This window comes from Trichosurus vulpecula, chromosome 3 (assembly GCF_011100635.1).
Source record: "Trichosurus vulpecula isolate mTriVul1 chromosome 3, mTriVul1.pri, whole genome shotgun sequence".
Lineage (NCBI taxonomy): Eukaryota > Metazoa > Chordata > Mammalia > Diprotodontia > Phalangeridae > Trichosurus > Trichosurus vulpecula.
In genome coordinates, this window is record NC_050575.1 from 33,640,588 (window position 1) to 33,657,156 (window position 16,569).

Below are 16,569 nucleotides of genomic sequence, written 5' to 3' on the forward strand. Positions count from 1 at the left end.
CAGGACATAAATAACCATCATCGCTCCCATTAGATTTGCAAAGTGCAACCCTTATATCAACCCTGTGAAGAAGGCAGTGCCAAGTGATGTTATTTTTTTAATAATAATATTAATACTATTATTGTTATGAAATTTTCCAAATGAAGAAAAAACTGCACCTCAGAAGGATGATTTACTATAGGTCACACAAATAATAAGTGCTAAAGGAACAGGGCTAGAACCCAGGTCCCAGGACTTTGTGCTAGAGAGGATCTGATCAAGTCCATTCCCACCATTTTACACAGGATGAATCTGGGGTCCAGATACTCAAGGTTACAGAGGCAGCTGGCAAGGACATGATTCGAAACCAGCGTCTCTGGATAAATCCAATAATCAGGGAAGGTGAATGATTCCTGGGAAGGTGGCTCGTGAAGGAAAGCAAAGAATATTTCTCATCCATCTCTGTACCTCTCTGACCTCCAGAATGTCAAACACAGGGCTGGTCTGATAGTCATCATTCAGTAAATATTGACTATTTGGCTGACCCATACAGGCTGTGTGGATCACAGAAAAACTTAACATCAGCCCTAAGGCTTCAAACCTTATGGTTCAAGTCACAAGGAGCAAAATGAGTGGATTAAAAGTTTAACTGACAATTTTGATTATAAAACTGAAAAGCTGTTGCACAAGAAAAATAAATAGTTAGAATTAGTAGAGAAACAGTTACCTGGGGAAAAATCCTTCCAGCATGTTTCTCTGATAAAGTTATATTAGGGAACCATTTCCCTAAATGTGAGAAGAGGCATTCCCCAATAGAAAAATGGTCAAAGAATATGAATAGGTAGTTCTCAAGGGAAGAAATCCAAGTTATCAACAATTATGTGAAAAAACCACCTCAAATAACTAATAATAAAAATTAAAATTAAAACATCTTGAGGCTCTACGTCATATACTTCATATAGACAAATATGATGAACAAGGAAAATGACTATTGTTGGAGGCACCATGGGAAGACAAACACATTAATGCACTGTTAGAGCTGTGAATTGTCTAGATGTTCTGGAAAGCAATTTGGAAAGATACCTGGAAAGTCATTAAACTGTGCCTACCTTTGGCTGAGAATTACCATTACGAGCTATGTCACCCAAAGAAATAAAAGACAGGAGGTAAAGGACCCATCTGTACAAAAATATTTATAGCAGCACGTTTTGATACTGGACACTATGGGGGTGCCCACCATTTGGGGACTAGCTGGACAAATTATGGAATATGGAGGTATAAATAATGGATTATTATTGTGTAAAAAGTATTATTGTGTAAAATGATGAAAAGGATCGATTCAGAGAAATTTGGGAAGACTTGGATGAGCTAAAGCAGAATTGAAGTGATCAGAACCAAGAGAACCATTTATACAATGATGACAACGTTGTAAGGAAAAAAAACCTTCAAACACTAAGATGAATCCAATAACTAAGCATAACTCCAGAAGACCAGTGACGAAGTGTGCTACTCACCTCCTGACAGGGACATCATGGACGACAGGTACAGAATTAGCCATGCATTTTGAGATGTAACCGATGTAAGAATTTATTTTATTTGACTATACTTATTTGTTAAGAAAGGAGGGTGTTCTAGGAAGGGGCAAGGAGACTGGGGTGTGAGTATTGCTACAGTAATGCCAAATAAAGTTTGTTTAAAAAAACAAAGCAAGAATATATGCCCCAAGCCAACCCTGAATCACATTTTCCTCTCTGCCCAAAGTCCAGGGCTTGTATTCTGAGATATTCTGGTATACACTAGAAACAGAAAGGTGTCACTTTGGATAAACATGCCTGGCACATAGTAGGCACTTAATAAGTGCTTATTGAATTGAAGTAAAGAGATTTACCTTGCATGTGCCTCCATTCTGACACTGACCCCGGCAATCGTTGATATCTAGGAAACAAAACACAGATTTTACTGTCTATTCCCAAACACAGAGGACAGGAGGGGAAAGGGGTAGAAGGAGTGAGGGGTAGAGGAGGAGAGGGAGAAGAAATGGAAGAAGGAGAGGGAGAAGGGGAGGGGCAGGGAGAAGGAGAAAAAGGGGAAGGGAGGGAGAGGGAAAGGGAGACACAGATGGTCAGAAAGACAGACTAAGGCTCTTTCAAACCAAAGAACATATATTTAAGTCAAACTCTTCCTCTACTGGTGAGAGATTCAGAAATCCATGAATTTCAAGCATCCAGGGAAGAGGTCCACGTCTAGTGTAAATGATGATTAAGTACATGTGTATATTTTTGGACTGGACCTGTGACCTCATTGGTAAAAGGAAACTCCCTTTAACAATACAACTGAGTCTAAAGTGTTGCCTGGGGCAAAGAGAGGGAGGCTAAGTGACTTACTCCATAGCCAATAAAACATCAGAAGCACGACTTGAACCCTCATCTTCCCTACTTTAAGGACAATTCTCTATCCACTGAGCCATGATGCATCGCATGAAAACAATAACTGGCATGATTTTCATAGCACTTTAAGGTTTACTTTCTCTTCACACTGATCATGTGAGGCTGGAAGTGAAAATACCATTACTGGCTGATCTCTGCTTTGCCGATGAGGAAACTCAGGTGATTTCTAAGCCAGTCTCTGGATCAGCCATACTAAGACTATTAACTCACCTGTACCTTTGGCTCAAGCTTAGAGATAATATTGTGGAAAAAGAAAGGAAAAATTCAGAGTACACTCAGTCTAGAAAGTCACTGAGAAGATGAAGGGATGGACACAGACACATCCTAAATCTATAAAAGAACTGGAGTCTCTTCAGGAGGAACCTGAACCCTTCCTGAAGAAGGGACTTTCAGGGTCAAGGAAGGACTTATCACACTTTATATTTCAAGGGAACAAGCAGGCTGACACTCTAAACAGGGTCAAAAAGGGTTTGGACGACTTTCTTGAGGTCAGAGCCAGAAAGATTTAAGAAAAATGAATACTGCACAGCGTATTCATCAATCAGGACCCATTCCTGCAAATGAAGGGCTAATGCTTCCTTCCCGGGAGCCTCTAGAGGGTTAAGTAGAACCTGCAGGACTTCCTTTCCATTCATTTAGCTGAGCAATTTGTAGGATCAAAGAATTTCATCTACTTCAATTCCCTCATTTTAGAGATAGGGAAACAGAGGTCAGGGGAAGGGTCGAAGGAGGAAGTGTTCAAGGTCATAAGGATTCATGTGGCAGACCAGGGATTCAAACCCAGCTCCCATGTCTTGCAGTCCTGACATTTACCCACAGGGCATTCGCCCTCTGAAGAAACGAGGCCACTCCTCCCCCAGACCCCTCCGAGGTAATACTAACTGATATGACAATTCACTCCTTTCCATCCTGGGATGCAGTCACAGTAATATCCACCAATCAGATTTTTGCAAGAAAAAGCATTAAGACAGGGCTTCCCCTCACATTCATTAGCGTCTGTGAAAAAAGACAGAGAAGAGAATAAAGCTCACACCACCAGACACAGGCTCCTGCACACCCACCAAAGCAGAAGACCAGCTCTCGCACACCCACCAGAGCCCCCATGCCCAGCGAGCAAGAGGAAAGTGGAAAAGAGGGATGAGAAACAGGAGACGGAGACATCAGGACACAGGATGACTAGTCTGGGCTACAGAGCCTGAGGGAAGGACAAGGGAACAGGACAAGGGACAGATGAGGGGAAAGTGGAATAGGGAACACGGGGACTGGTTAACCTTAGGCTCCAGCTCTGCCTACATGCCAATCCCCTGACTACCACCTAAGATCCTTGTACTCAACATAGGAAAATTAAATACTACCCCCAACCCCGGTGAGAGTCAGAAGGCAAGCCGAGATTCCAAAAGGACGTAACAGGGACATATCTATCTATCTATCTATCTATCTACCTAACTATATCTATCCATCTATATTTATATAGATATATATCCAAGTATACCTATATAGATATATATCCATCTACACATATTTATCTATATCTATACAGATATATATCTATCTATACCTATATCTATATCCATATCTATATCTATCCATATCTATATCTATATAGATTTATATCTATCCATACCTATATCTATCTATCTGTCTGTCTGTCTATCTAGGATATACCACACAAAGCCTAAAGCCTTGGTTTGATGAGACTCAGGCAGACAGTACTGTGAGTGAAGTGAACAAGTGAGTTTGTCTGGAAGGTAAGGCAGGTGGAAGCAGCCAAGGGTTTGTGTCCCCGGGGCTGAGCATACTTCCCAAGGCCCCAAGAACATCTTCTTACCCAGCTGGCACGTTGTGCCCACCCACTGCTGGGGGCAGATGCACTCAAAGCCATTCACCTGGTCAATGCAGGTGCTTCCACGGGCACAGGGGTTGGATGCACACTCATCGATATCTGCAAAGAATATTCATACAAGAGGAAAAAATCAGAAGTTGGGGAATATGCAAAGGGCTTGACCATCAGTCAGAGATACTATTGGAGGACCCGTTAGAGGCAAGGCCTAGTGCTGGCGGTAGCAGCTGAAGAAAGGAGCTGAATTTCCCACCTCTCTAGGAACCTCTCTCCAGAAGAACAGCATTGCTGAGAAAAGACAAAGATGAAGGTTCAAGAATCTACACACTCATACTCTTCCCTTCTTTCCCCTTATAAAACCAAGTACACTGGAACCCCTGCCCTGGTCTCAGCTCCCTACGAAAGCTAAACAGCTCCCTAAAGGTAAGGACTTCTGTTTTCTCTCCAGAGGAGCTAAGCACAGAGCCACACCAGGAAGATCAATAAGACGTTGGCACTCCCCAAGGTCCTGTCCTTGGTCTATTCTCTTCTTTCTCTACAATTACTCCCACAACGATCTAATTTACTCCCATTGCTTCAGCTACCCCCCTGTAGGCAGAGGCCTCCCAGGTGTGGATATCCAGCCCTGACCTAGATTCTAAGCTCCAGACCTGGGTTTCCAACGGCCTACAAGACATCTTCACCTTAATGTTCTATTAGCTTCTAATACATAACACATCCAAGTCTCTCCCCTTAAGCTGGTTCTTCTAACTTAACTATTTCAATTCGTGGTACTACTTTGTTCTCCATGTTTGAAATCCCTTTTTAACTCTTCCTTCCCCTTCACCTCACATATCCAATCAGTTACCAGGCGCTGCTGATCCCATGCCTGTAATGCCAATCTAGACTACTCTACTGCTCCAGCCCCTTAGGGGCTCCCCACCCTTACTCTTGCCTTCCTCCAGTCCTTCATTCACATTCCGCCAGATCTGGCTCACTCATGAACAGCTTCAGTAACATCACGCCTTTGTTGGAAATCCTTTAATGGCTTATGAAGTTCAATCTCTTTAGCCTGGTATTCAGTCAACAACTGGGTAGTGAACAAACATTTATTTATTAAGCATTTGACCATGTGCCAAGCACCATGCTGGGGATGCAAACAAAACGAAAATTTGTCCCTGTCTTCAAAGAGCTCATATTCTAAGGAGGGAGACAAACAGGTATATTCAATAAACATAAAGCACAGAGGGAAGCTAATCTCAGAGAGAGGGCACTAGCAGCTGGGAGGACCAAGGATGACTACCCTCTCCTGGAACAAGCACATTTTTTTTCTTTTTCCCACCAACTTTTTTTCTCATCAAACTCCTTCCCATTACAGCAAAAGCGGGAATTTTTCGTATTTCCTTATATTGTTCATTATATGACTTATATTCTCACATAAATTGTGAGTTTCCTGAGGGTAGGGAACCTATCTTAAGCATTTCAAGCCATGGCACAATCTGGCACAAAGTGACTGCTAAACAAATAAATGCATGAATGAGTGAATGTGAGCTGGCTGTGTATCCCCTGTTCATCCTGGCAAGCAATCAACACTTTTGAGTGTCGAGGATTACAGTCTATTTGCTTGGATACTCTTCCCATCACCTGTACCCATTCCTGGGGTAAAAACAGGCCCCATGTACAAGCTGTGAAGTACCTACCAATGGCACAGGTGGGCCCACTCCACCCTGAGGGACAGTGGCACTCAAAACTCGAGGAGACTTCATGGCAGGAGCCACCATTGGCACAGGGGTTAGACACACATGCATGCTCCACTGGGGAAAAAAACAAAATTCCTGTAAGCCACTGTCTGTGATAACATGCCAAGCCAACAGAGGAGTAAAAGACGATTCTTCAGTTGATGCCTCCCCTTACCCCACCCTAACCACACTCCCAGTTACTACGGTTGAGGTCAGGGCATGTGTTTCCACAGGAAAGAGACCAATTGTTTTCATTTCTCATTACATATTTCCAACTGCCCCAGGAAGGAGGCAGGATAGAGGTTACCATGCCCATTTTACAGATGAGGGAATTAAAGCCTGGCAAAGTACAGAGACGTTTGTTATTAATTCACACACCAAGATGGCAGCAGAATAGGGACTATATCCCAAGTTTCTTGAGTACCTGCTCAGAGCTCTTTCTACTGAGCCACACTCATAATAGTTTCTCAGCAGGGGAAAAAAAAGTAACCAAGAAGGAGTCCCTCGAGGCCCCACTGTGATGATGCCAGGAAGGAGCCAAGGCACCTTGGCACCAGCATTCATACCGATCTCACAGTTCTTTCCTGAGTAGCCATCAGGGCAGGCACACTGATACTGGTCTGGCTCTGTGTTCATACATGTTCCTCCATTGGTACACGGATGGTGGTTTCCACAGTAGTTCAGGTCTAGAAACACAGAGAAACACTTACATCACATGCTGTCCAAAGTTATATCTCTTATACATTATCAGACTTTGGGCCAGAACGGTCTTCCTTCCTCAAATCCCAGTCCTCAACACGAACCCACTGCTGGGATCCTGTAAGGGCTCCCTTTGCCCAAAAGGAGGAGACCACAGGGGTCTGACAAAATAGACAGGAAGTCACTCTCCCTCCTTCCTCAAGCCCCTAGCCAGTCCCTCTGCAAGCAGTCACCTAGCCTGTGCCTGAAGACCTATAGGGATGAGAAGGCTCATTCCCTCCTGAGGCAGCCAGTTCCAGTTTTAGACAGCACTAAATATTGGCAAATTTTTCCTCACATCAATAGTCTCCTTTTTATCAGATCCTGTTTTCCATCCTGATTTCCATTAGTCACTATGGCAAAGGTCCATTGAAATCCACTTAGATCTAATTCGCTTTTATTCTTCCCTTCCACATACCGCATAGAGAGGAGTCCCTATCCTTCTTCCCCGCCAAGGCTGGAACTGAACAGCAAGTACCTTTGTCACAAAGAAGTCCTCCCCAGTTGGTCTCACAGTTACACTTCCAAGGCTCTGTACAGCTCCCATGCAGACAGCCAGGATAAGTGACACACTCATCGCAGAACCTTCCCTGCCAGCCATAATGACACCTAAAACAGGAGGAAAAAAAAGCATGAGTAGGTGCCCAGGCATAGAGCTGCCAAAGGCACGCTATCCTTTACTCGATACAAATACATCTTGAACTAGGTGCTAAACGCTCCTTTGGGACTCGGCTCAAAGGCAGACAGACTATAGGCCCCAATACAAACATACATAAAGAGTACTCATTTTCACTCCTTGAGAGCAGCCAGGGAAATGAAGGGATGCCTCCTGCTCCCTGCCAGACTTCTGCTCACCTTCATGATGGGTGGTTGATAGGCCCCACATCCTACTGGCACTGAACCTCATAATGATGCTGCTCACTTCTGTTTAGCAAGTTAAAATTTACAAATCACTTTGCCTGTAATATCTCTGTGACAAGTCAGAGCAAGTATTATGGTCCCCGTTTTACAGACGAGGCAACCGAATCTCAAAAGAGATAAAAGTGATTTGCTTATGAGACGTATAGCGGTTAAGTATTAGGGTCAAGGTTTGAACCTAGAGCTCCCGAGTTTTTCTTATGACAGACACCATGGTGGCTCTGCTATATCTCTACAAAGACACCTATGAAACGGGCCACACGCCAAAGGAATTTACATTGCAATAGGGAGAAAGACATGTACACACATAATTCTGATACAAGGAAGAATGTGATAAGTAGAAGTGTGAGGTGGAGACAAAGGGGTGTGAGAAATACGAAAAGAGCTGTGTGTGTGTGTGTATGAGGAGGGAGGGACAAAAGAGGGTGGAAATCAGAGATGGTTCAATGAAGATACTGCATCTGGTTGGGTCCATAAGAAAGGGGAAAATCTCAACAGATGGAAATGGGGGTGAGGAATCAGGTCTCCTCACGGAGGATGATGTGAATAAAGACCAGGTGGTGAATGAGACAAAATGGGTCGAGTCTGGCTACAGCGTAGAAGGATGGGGCCATACTCGAGTAGCAACTAATCCCTGCATCTGCAAACAGACTTAGAAAACCACAAACCGCCTAGTTTGACACCTCTGGTTTGGGGCATGGGGGAAGAGGGGCAGCGTAAAGTCGCTGGTGAAGCAGAGCTTTAAAAATCAGGACAAGTGTTTATCCTGCAGGCAATAGGGAGCCACTGAATTTTTTTAAGTAAAGGAGTAACATGATTGGACCTGTGCATTAGGCTGAGTGGAGGTGGGAAAGGAGCTGGAGATCAGGAGACCAATTAGTCAGGAGTCTATTATTACAGCCCAGGTGAGAGTAGATGAAGGTCTGGGCTGGAGCGAAGGCTGTGGGAGTGGAATCCGAGAGGCCCGGCAGGAAGCAGCGGTCACAGCTTGGCCCCCGCAGCTATGGGATCGCCAGGCCCTGGTTATTTTGAGGTGGGGGGAAGGGCTAGATGGACAAGGCCAGAGAGACAGCTGTCTTGTCAGTTTCCTCAGAGTTATTTTAGGAGCAAGTATGCTCTGTCCACAAAGTATCTGGAAGGACAGGCACTGGTGTCCTTACTTAGCAAAGGAAAGCTCCAAAAAGGAGAAGATGAGAAACCAAGGAAGAATACGGCTACTTTCTATACTCATAAATACATCCTCCTGGGGGAAGGTGGGGGAGGACTGGGCAGCGTGTCAAGATTCCACTCAGAGACACCTTTTGTTTAAATATTAATAACAAAGTCTTTCTCCCCTGCCCCTCCAAGCTGGTCTTTTTGTCCAAGGAGAAGGAACTCAGGATCTGGTTTGTGCTGTTGGAAATAAAAAGAAATTTAATTATTCAGGCAACACCAAGTATAGAGAAGCAGTATCAAGAGCTCCATGACCTTGGGCAAGTCAGGGGCACTGGGCATGCTCTAAGACTATATAGGTCACAGAAGAGGTTGCAATCTGCATTGGGAGAGGAGCTTCCTCATTGGGAATTCGCAATACCACTGAAATCATTAAATAACTCAATGAATAGTTTTTCCCCAAATCCCCAATTGGTTCGGACAAACTAAATCAAACCAACCTAATTTCTGTGGAAGAAAGAGAGATGGAGACGGTTCATAAGGTTCTGATCGTACCCTTACTCCATACAATCTAGTTAACGAGGGGAAAGTCACTTCTACTTTGATCTTTTGAGGGGGTCTCTTCTTAACAGTATGGATCACCAGCCATCCAAACCTTCTTTTCTTATAAAATTTTAATTTATGGAATAAAACAAGCATTTCCATTAGACAGCAAAATAAAAAAGATGATTGCTCTTGTGCAATTCTCGACCATATCTTTCTGAAAGGACAGCATCTAGTCAACATGCCTGACATCATCCTCTGCCTCTTTTCAGATTAAACAGAAAAGAAAGGAGATACCTTTCCCAAGTGTGCACGGGAGGAGAATATTTAAAGTATAGAGGGGATCATAAAAGACAAAGTGGATAATTTTGAGTAGATAAAATTGAAAGGCTTTTCTCCCTCCCCCCTGCCCCGCTCACAAATAAAATCAAAGTAATTAGAAGGAGTTAAATAGGGGAAAAATCCTTGCAGAAAGCTTCTCTGATAGACGTCTTATGTCCAAGATACAAAGGAAATTGATGCAAATATATGACGAGAGCCAATCATCAATACATAAATGGTAAGGACATGAACATACAACTTTAAAAAGAAGAGAGGAAAGCTATCAACGATCACGTAGAAAAAATACTCCCAATAACTAATAACTAGAAAAAAACAAAAGTTTTCATCTCACACTCATCAGATTGTTAAATGTCAAATCGGATGACAAAAGAGGAAAATGACAATTATTGGAGGGGCTATTAGAGGCTAGGCACACTAATGCATTATTGGTGGAACAATGAATTGGTCCAGCCATTCTGGAACACAATTTGGATGTTAAATGAAAAGCAAGATTTTGCCCTCTAATGGAAGGTGGAGCAATGAGTTCCAAGACCTCCATTTAAGGAGGGATCCAAGCCAGCCATCTCTTCACATCCCACCTGGTGACACTTCTTTGGAATTCTCTATCGAGCCCCTGTACCAGGCTCTGCCCTGCCCCACCCCCAACTTCAGCTTTCTTTTGTGCATGGTCTTCTTCCTATAGGATTATAAGCTCCTTGAGGTAAGGAATTATCTTTCTTTTTCATACATGTATCCCTAGCACTTAGCGCAGGGCCTGGCACATAGTAGGCACTTAATAAAGTTTACTGACTGTCCCTACCCTTTGAGCAGTGAGATAACTACTAGTCACATACCATAAGAGGTCAAAGAAAGAGGGAAATATATTACATAAATATTTATTGCAGAATTTACTGTGGCAAACACCTGCAAAGTGGTTGCTCGTCAACTGAGGAATGCCTGTGCAAATTACAGTATCTGAATGTAATATAATATTGCACTGTAAAAAATGATGAAAAGCATAGGTTTAGACGAGAGCAACTTGGGAAGACTTGTATGAACGGATCAGAGTGAAGTGGGCAGAATTGGAGAGCAATTTATATAATAACTACAATAACGTAAAGGAAAAAAAAACTCTGGGAGACTTTGATCAATGCAATGACACATTATGACTCCAGAAGACTGATGAAGTGCAGCAAAGAGACAGACAGACAGACTGGAAGCACAGAATGAAACCTACATTTTCAAAAAAAGCCAATAAGTGTATTTGTTTTATTTAATTATACTTATTTATCACAAGGGAAGGATTCAACTGGAAGAGGAGGGAATGTTGGTAGATAGTGACAGTGACGTAAAAAGAAAGGAAAATATCAAAAATATTTAAAAAATACACAGAAACAAGAAGAAAGAAGTTGAGAAAAGGATATGAGCAAGACAATTTTGTTACCATTGTGTTAAATTCAATATCCACTTAGAAACTGCACAATTTCATTTACAATCCTCATCTTTTCTCTCTGTACACTGAAATGTTCTTGTTGAAGTTTAAGTTTCTAATAATTTTAATTGAAAATATGAACCAATTATGGCTTATAAATTTTTTTAAATGAACCAATTATGAAGGCACCAAGCCTATCCTTTTATCCCTCATCATCATTACAGGACTGGAACATCTTTTCCAGATATTCATGCACCCATCTCTGAAGTGGCAAGCTGCCCACGATGTTCTCATAAGTCTCACATCACCGTGGTGGAAGACACTACTGAAATTTTTTAGCTTGCCCCAATGTTCTCAAGCTAGATTTCACTTAATAGGAAAGAAGAGAATGGACCATGGAGGAAGAGAGATGGACCAAATGTCCTGTAAGTCTTCCTACAGACATAAATGACTTGCCCAGAGTCACTCAGCCAGTAAGTATCTGAGGCTGGATTTGAACTCAGGTCCCCCAGCCTCCAGTGCCAACATTCTACCCACTGTGCCACTTAGCTGCCCCAGTCTCCCAGACTTTTAGTGAATTCAAAGCTCACACTTGTAAGACAAGGTCAATGTCAGGGTTAGTGCTAAGCTCTTACTACTGATAGGTCCATGCCACTAAGACATCATATTGATGGTCACAGTCCATCACATTGCACAAATGAGGTAATGCCAAGGCTAATTCCAAGAGACACAAAATGGCCCTAGAGAAATCTTTGACTTTACCACCTTTGTTCCTCTGAATATTCCTCACAGTCATTCAATCACTTCTGATGTTCCAGAGATATTTTCTATGTCTTCTCAAGAAGCTGAACAATAAGAAGCCTTTGAGGTCCAACTTCCTCCCAAGAAGTCAACCCAGATTAACCCTCACTAATCTCTTCCCCTCCTAACCACAGAAAGCACTGATTATGTGTAACCATCTATTTCTAGTACTTGACTACATTATCCAGCCCGTGAACAAATGCTCTTCTCCATCTTTAAAATGTTCTGCCTGTGGATCCTCCATTCCAACCACACTGTGAGTTCTCCAAGTGCCAGTTCTATCCCCCTCCTAGTGCCCCAGACGGCGAGATCCCAGAGGACAAAACCAGGGTCTACTGCTCATCTATCTCCTGCAAATCATGAAACTTCCTGAGGCCAGGAACAGGTTCAGTTGATTTTTGAGGCCCACAGACTGAGATCCTTAAGGACACGGCCTGGTTTTATCCCGCCTCTATCTTTTCCCAACATAGCCAAGTACAAGGCTGGATGCACAAGAGTGCAGGAATATCCACAGAATTTGAGAGTTGGAAGGGACCGTGGAAGATCTCCAGTCCAAACTACACCTCAAAAGGAATACCTACTACAGTATACCCAGTGATACTCCAGCTTTTTCTTGAATTCCAGTTCTGTCTTTCATGACGGTGAAAGGCCACTCATTCTACTTTTGATTATCAGGAAGTTTTTACTTACATCCAAGCTTAAATTTATTTTTTCTAGCACTGTCAATTTTAGCAGAAAGATAACACTTGACTTTCTCTACCCTCTTTCCCATTAGTCATCATCTCCATCTGTCCCTCCCCGCTCCACCTCCTCCCCCATTTAGTTTCCATTAGTGTTCAGTTTTGACCTTCAGCTCATTTTTTGCCATATTTATATTTTATCCACTATTCTTTCCCCTTTTATATCTAGAGGAGAAAGTCTGGGGCTCCTACATAAATTATTTTGTATTCCAACTCATGTTATCTTGGACTGTGTTTATCACGTGACAGATCAAGGCTCAGTCTATTATCTACATATTATATCTACACCCTTGCCCACCACTCTTTGCTTTGACTTTTTTTTAGTCGTTGAATAAGGTTTGGAGCTGGCAAGGTCCTTAATCTAATTCCCTGTCCTTATACAGAGAGAAAAGCAGTATTCAGTAAATGGGAAGTGAGTTAACTAGGTCACACCAAAGGAGGAAGCAGATATTTGAACCTAGCTCCTCTAACTCCAAATCCAGGGCTTTTCCCCCACTACACCAGAGACCCAGCTCTGACAAGGTGCCAACATGGGGCAATGCCTTCAGTTTCTTCATTTATATTTGCATAAGGAAAAAGCACTGCCTTCTTAACCAGGAGAGGCAGGGGGATTTGGTAGAGCAACAGCCCCTGCTATGTATTACCATTGAGACTCTGGTCAAATTGTTCAATCTCTCTAGGACTCGGTTTCTTCATCTATATAAAGTAGAGGAAGAGATGTCCTCTAAAGTCCTTTAAATCTATAATCCTAAAGCAGCAAATAATGTCCTTCTTCAGGACATAGTTCTCTCTTAAGCGTGGCTGCTAAAGGCACTCCAGGACAGCCAAAGCATCACTTGCCCAAGGTGGGTGAGGGGCAGGAAGGATGGCAAAAAATAGACCAAATGAATGGAAAAATGATTCAAAGTTGCGGCGACACGCACAGGATGGTGTGGGGCTGGCCAAGACAACAATAACTGGGCCTAAGGTATTGGTTTAAAATGCCGAGAAAGGTTAGATGAATCTGGAACTTGTTTTTTCTTTAAAAATAAAAAGGTACATTAAAGCGGAATGGGAGACGATGATTTCAGGGCCAATGCTTAGGCCTGGAGTTGAAATGTCTGTGTTCAGAAGGAAGCACAGGCTCTGGGAGATGTGAAGGGGCCAAATGTCTCACTGCACCCTAGGAGATTTCTTTCCTAACACTCTTTACCATTCCCCCACCCCCTAGTCTCTACACACAGACACAGACAGACACGCACACACAGGTACCCTCCATAAGGCGTCCAACTGACCCAGGGTCAATTCAGACACATTTTTTACCCCAGAGGGAGCACACAGAACCATAGGCTTAAATCTTCTAGGGCAATCTCTTCATGGCCTGGCCAGGGAAAGGGGCTTGACCATGGACACAGAGGATACAAGGAGCAGAGGTGGGACTCAGACCCAGGGCCTTGAATTACAAAACTAGAACACTGCTGTTATTACATTGCCCCTTAACACTCAATATAAACCTATATGGAAATTAAACCTTTTTCTTATAATAAACATCTAATTCAGGCTCAAATGCAAATGTAAGCCTAGAAATTGATATATTCACTTGATAAATGCTGTCCTTTACCTTTAAATATGCTAATAGCAGATTTTAGAATGTTGGTGCTGCAAAGGACTTTAGCAATCATAGCTTCCCTCACTGTATGGATGAGCAAAGCTGAAGCTTGGAAAGAAGTGACATAGACAGTTTTGCAGTCGAAGCCAGAATCTCGGACTTCTATTTTCTCATTCACAGCTTCTTCCACAGTGTCCAAATAAGGGACTCAATCCCAGTAAACAAAAGAAAGTAAAGTCTTTCTCGAAGGAGGAAGAATTGTTTTTAGCCTTTGTATCTCCATCACCTACCACAGTGCCTAGCAAACAGGGATCACTTAATAATTGCTTATTGAATGTATGAATGAATGAAAAAGTCCCCTTCCCTAGAAGAAGTCAATCCTACAGGGTAAAGTGAAAGAAGGTAGTTCTTTGTTGCATTCTACTCTGCCAATGGGAGTAGGCTGGTAACTAAGATGCGTTGGGGAGGACTGTCAGAAACCCAGGGTAACAGAATTAACTGCCTCTATCATTCAATTCTAGTGTCCTTTGCACAAAGGATGTGGAAAGACAAGTCTGGGAAACAATACACAGAGTGGTTGCACTTTCTGGAACCATGGTACCAGATAACTCACCTCTGAAGTTGCAGAGAGACAGATTTCAGCTCAATAGAATGGAACTTCTTAATAATCAGGAAGAAGAGAAGGAATCAGCAGGGCAAGGAGAAACAAATCTGTCCCCCCTGATACGGACTCCATCTATTCTCTCCTTATATGATTCAATTGGGCTTCCTTATCCCACTCTTCCCCATATGAAGGAATGTTGGCCTGAGATGCAAGACACCCAGGTTCAAATCCCAGTTCCAACACAGTTAAGTGTGTGGCAAGTGTCAAGCAGATCACTTTCCGTGTTGGAGCCTCGGATTCCTCATTTGTAAAGTGGGGATGTCTGCACTAAGTACCACATGAGGATGTTGTAAAGGAAGAGCTTTGTAAGTCTTGAAGTATATCTTGAAGGATATTTATTTTGTAAAGGGCCATGGATCACATGCTGCATACGCACTGCAGTTCTCCTACAAAGTCAAATTCACCAATTCTGATATGATCTCACCAAGCAGGAACAATTCCTGCTCCTGTCTCTCTTTGCATGGCCTTGAGCACAATGCAGACATGTTCAAGCTGCTGGAGAGTTCAGATCCCTCCATGGCTCAGCAGATTCTGACCATCCCTTTCCCCTGAAATGGGGATGGGGAGTGATGATGGAGAGAGAAGTTTGACTGTCATTTTGAGGACTCAAAGGGCTAGGTTCTGTTACATCTAGAGCATCACAGAATTTCAGAATCATAAAGCACTTCATAGAGCATCTACTCCAATCCTATCACAAACCAAATGAATAAATGGTCACAACCAGCCTTCACCTAGATACTTTGGAGAAGGGGAGCCTAAATTTCTTCAGAAGTCCGTTCTTCTTTCGGATAGCTTTAAATTATTAGGAAGTTTTTTTTCTTTCTTTCTCAAGTTGAACTGAAATCTGCATCTTCCCATTGCTCCTAGGACTGCCCTCTGGGACCAAGCATTAGCCTAACTTTAATCTATCTTCCAGAGGATATCACTTCAAATACTCAAAGACACGTCCTCCCTAAATCTTTTCTTCCCCAATTCCTGCAGTTGATCCTCATGTGGCATGATCTCAGGATCCTTCAATACTCTTGTCAGCCCCCCTCCAATCTCTAGGTTATTAATGTCTTCCCTAAAATCTGCTGCCCAGAGCTAGTCTATCCTAATGCAGTCTAATATCAACTCAGCTTTTTCTGCTGTTATATCACATTCCTGCCCCGTATTGATCTTGCAGTCCACCAAAATTCGAAGATCTTTTTTAGATGAGTTGCTGTCTCCCTCACCTTGTATATGTGAGGCTGAGTTTTCTGAAACCAAATCTAAGACTTTACTTTTTTTCCTATTAAATTCTGTCTTATTAATTCAGCCCAGTGTTCTCAAACCTTCTCAGTTCATGGTGCCCTGTGTGCCAAAGTAATTTTTTCACGGTGCCCTTAGACCAAAAGAAATATCTTACAAATTCTGTTTATTAAACACTTTAGTCCACACAATTTTGTAAGTATTTATGTCTTAATAACTTAGTAGCTGTTTGAAATTTTTTTTATTTCATTATTAAATAACAACTAATGGGACGTTTGTTTCTTTTGGTAACGTTCCACAACTACTCAAATGTTAGAATCTTGACACCACTTCCCTAATTACATGGATTTTCACATAGCACTTAAAATTTTATCACAGCAACTGCCAAAAACCCATCTTCACAGAGATATGACATTACAAACAAGAAAGTCTGAGAAATTCCAGCATAGTCAAAAGTA

At 42.5% G+C, this 16,569-nt stretch overlaps 1 protein-coding gene across 1 annotated transcript in view; it reads right to left on the reverse strand.

Annotated features, from left to right (window-relative positions):
• The window catches only part of JAG2 (jagged canonical Notch ligand 2), a 77,572-nt gene that overhangs the window by 39,546 nt on the left and 21,457 nt on the right, over positions 1–16,569 (reverse strand). Inside the window, exons 4-9 of the mRNA XM_036752610.1 lie at positions 7,201–7,331; positions 6,551–6,670; positions 5,946–6,059; positions 4,255–4,368; positions 3,309–3,422; positions 1,868–1,914 (exon numbers count right to left, since the gene is read on the reverse strand). Coding sequence (XP_036608505.1) covers positions 1,868–1,914; positions 3,309–3,422; positions 4,255–4,368; positions 5,946–6,059; positions 6,551–6,670; positions 7,201–7,331 — 640 coding nt within the window. The remainder of the gene's footprint in view (positions 1–1,867; positions 1,915–3,308; positions 3,423–4,254; positions 4,369–5,945; positions 6,060–6,550; positions 6,671–7,200; positions 7,332–16,569) is intronic.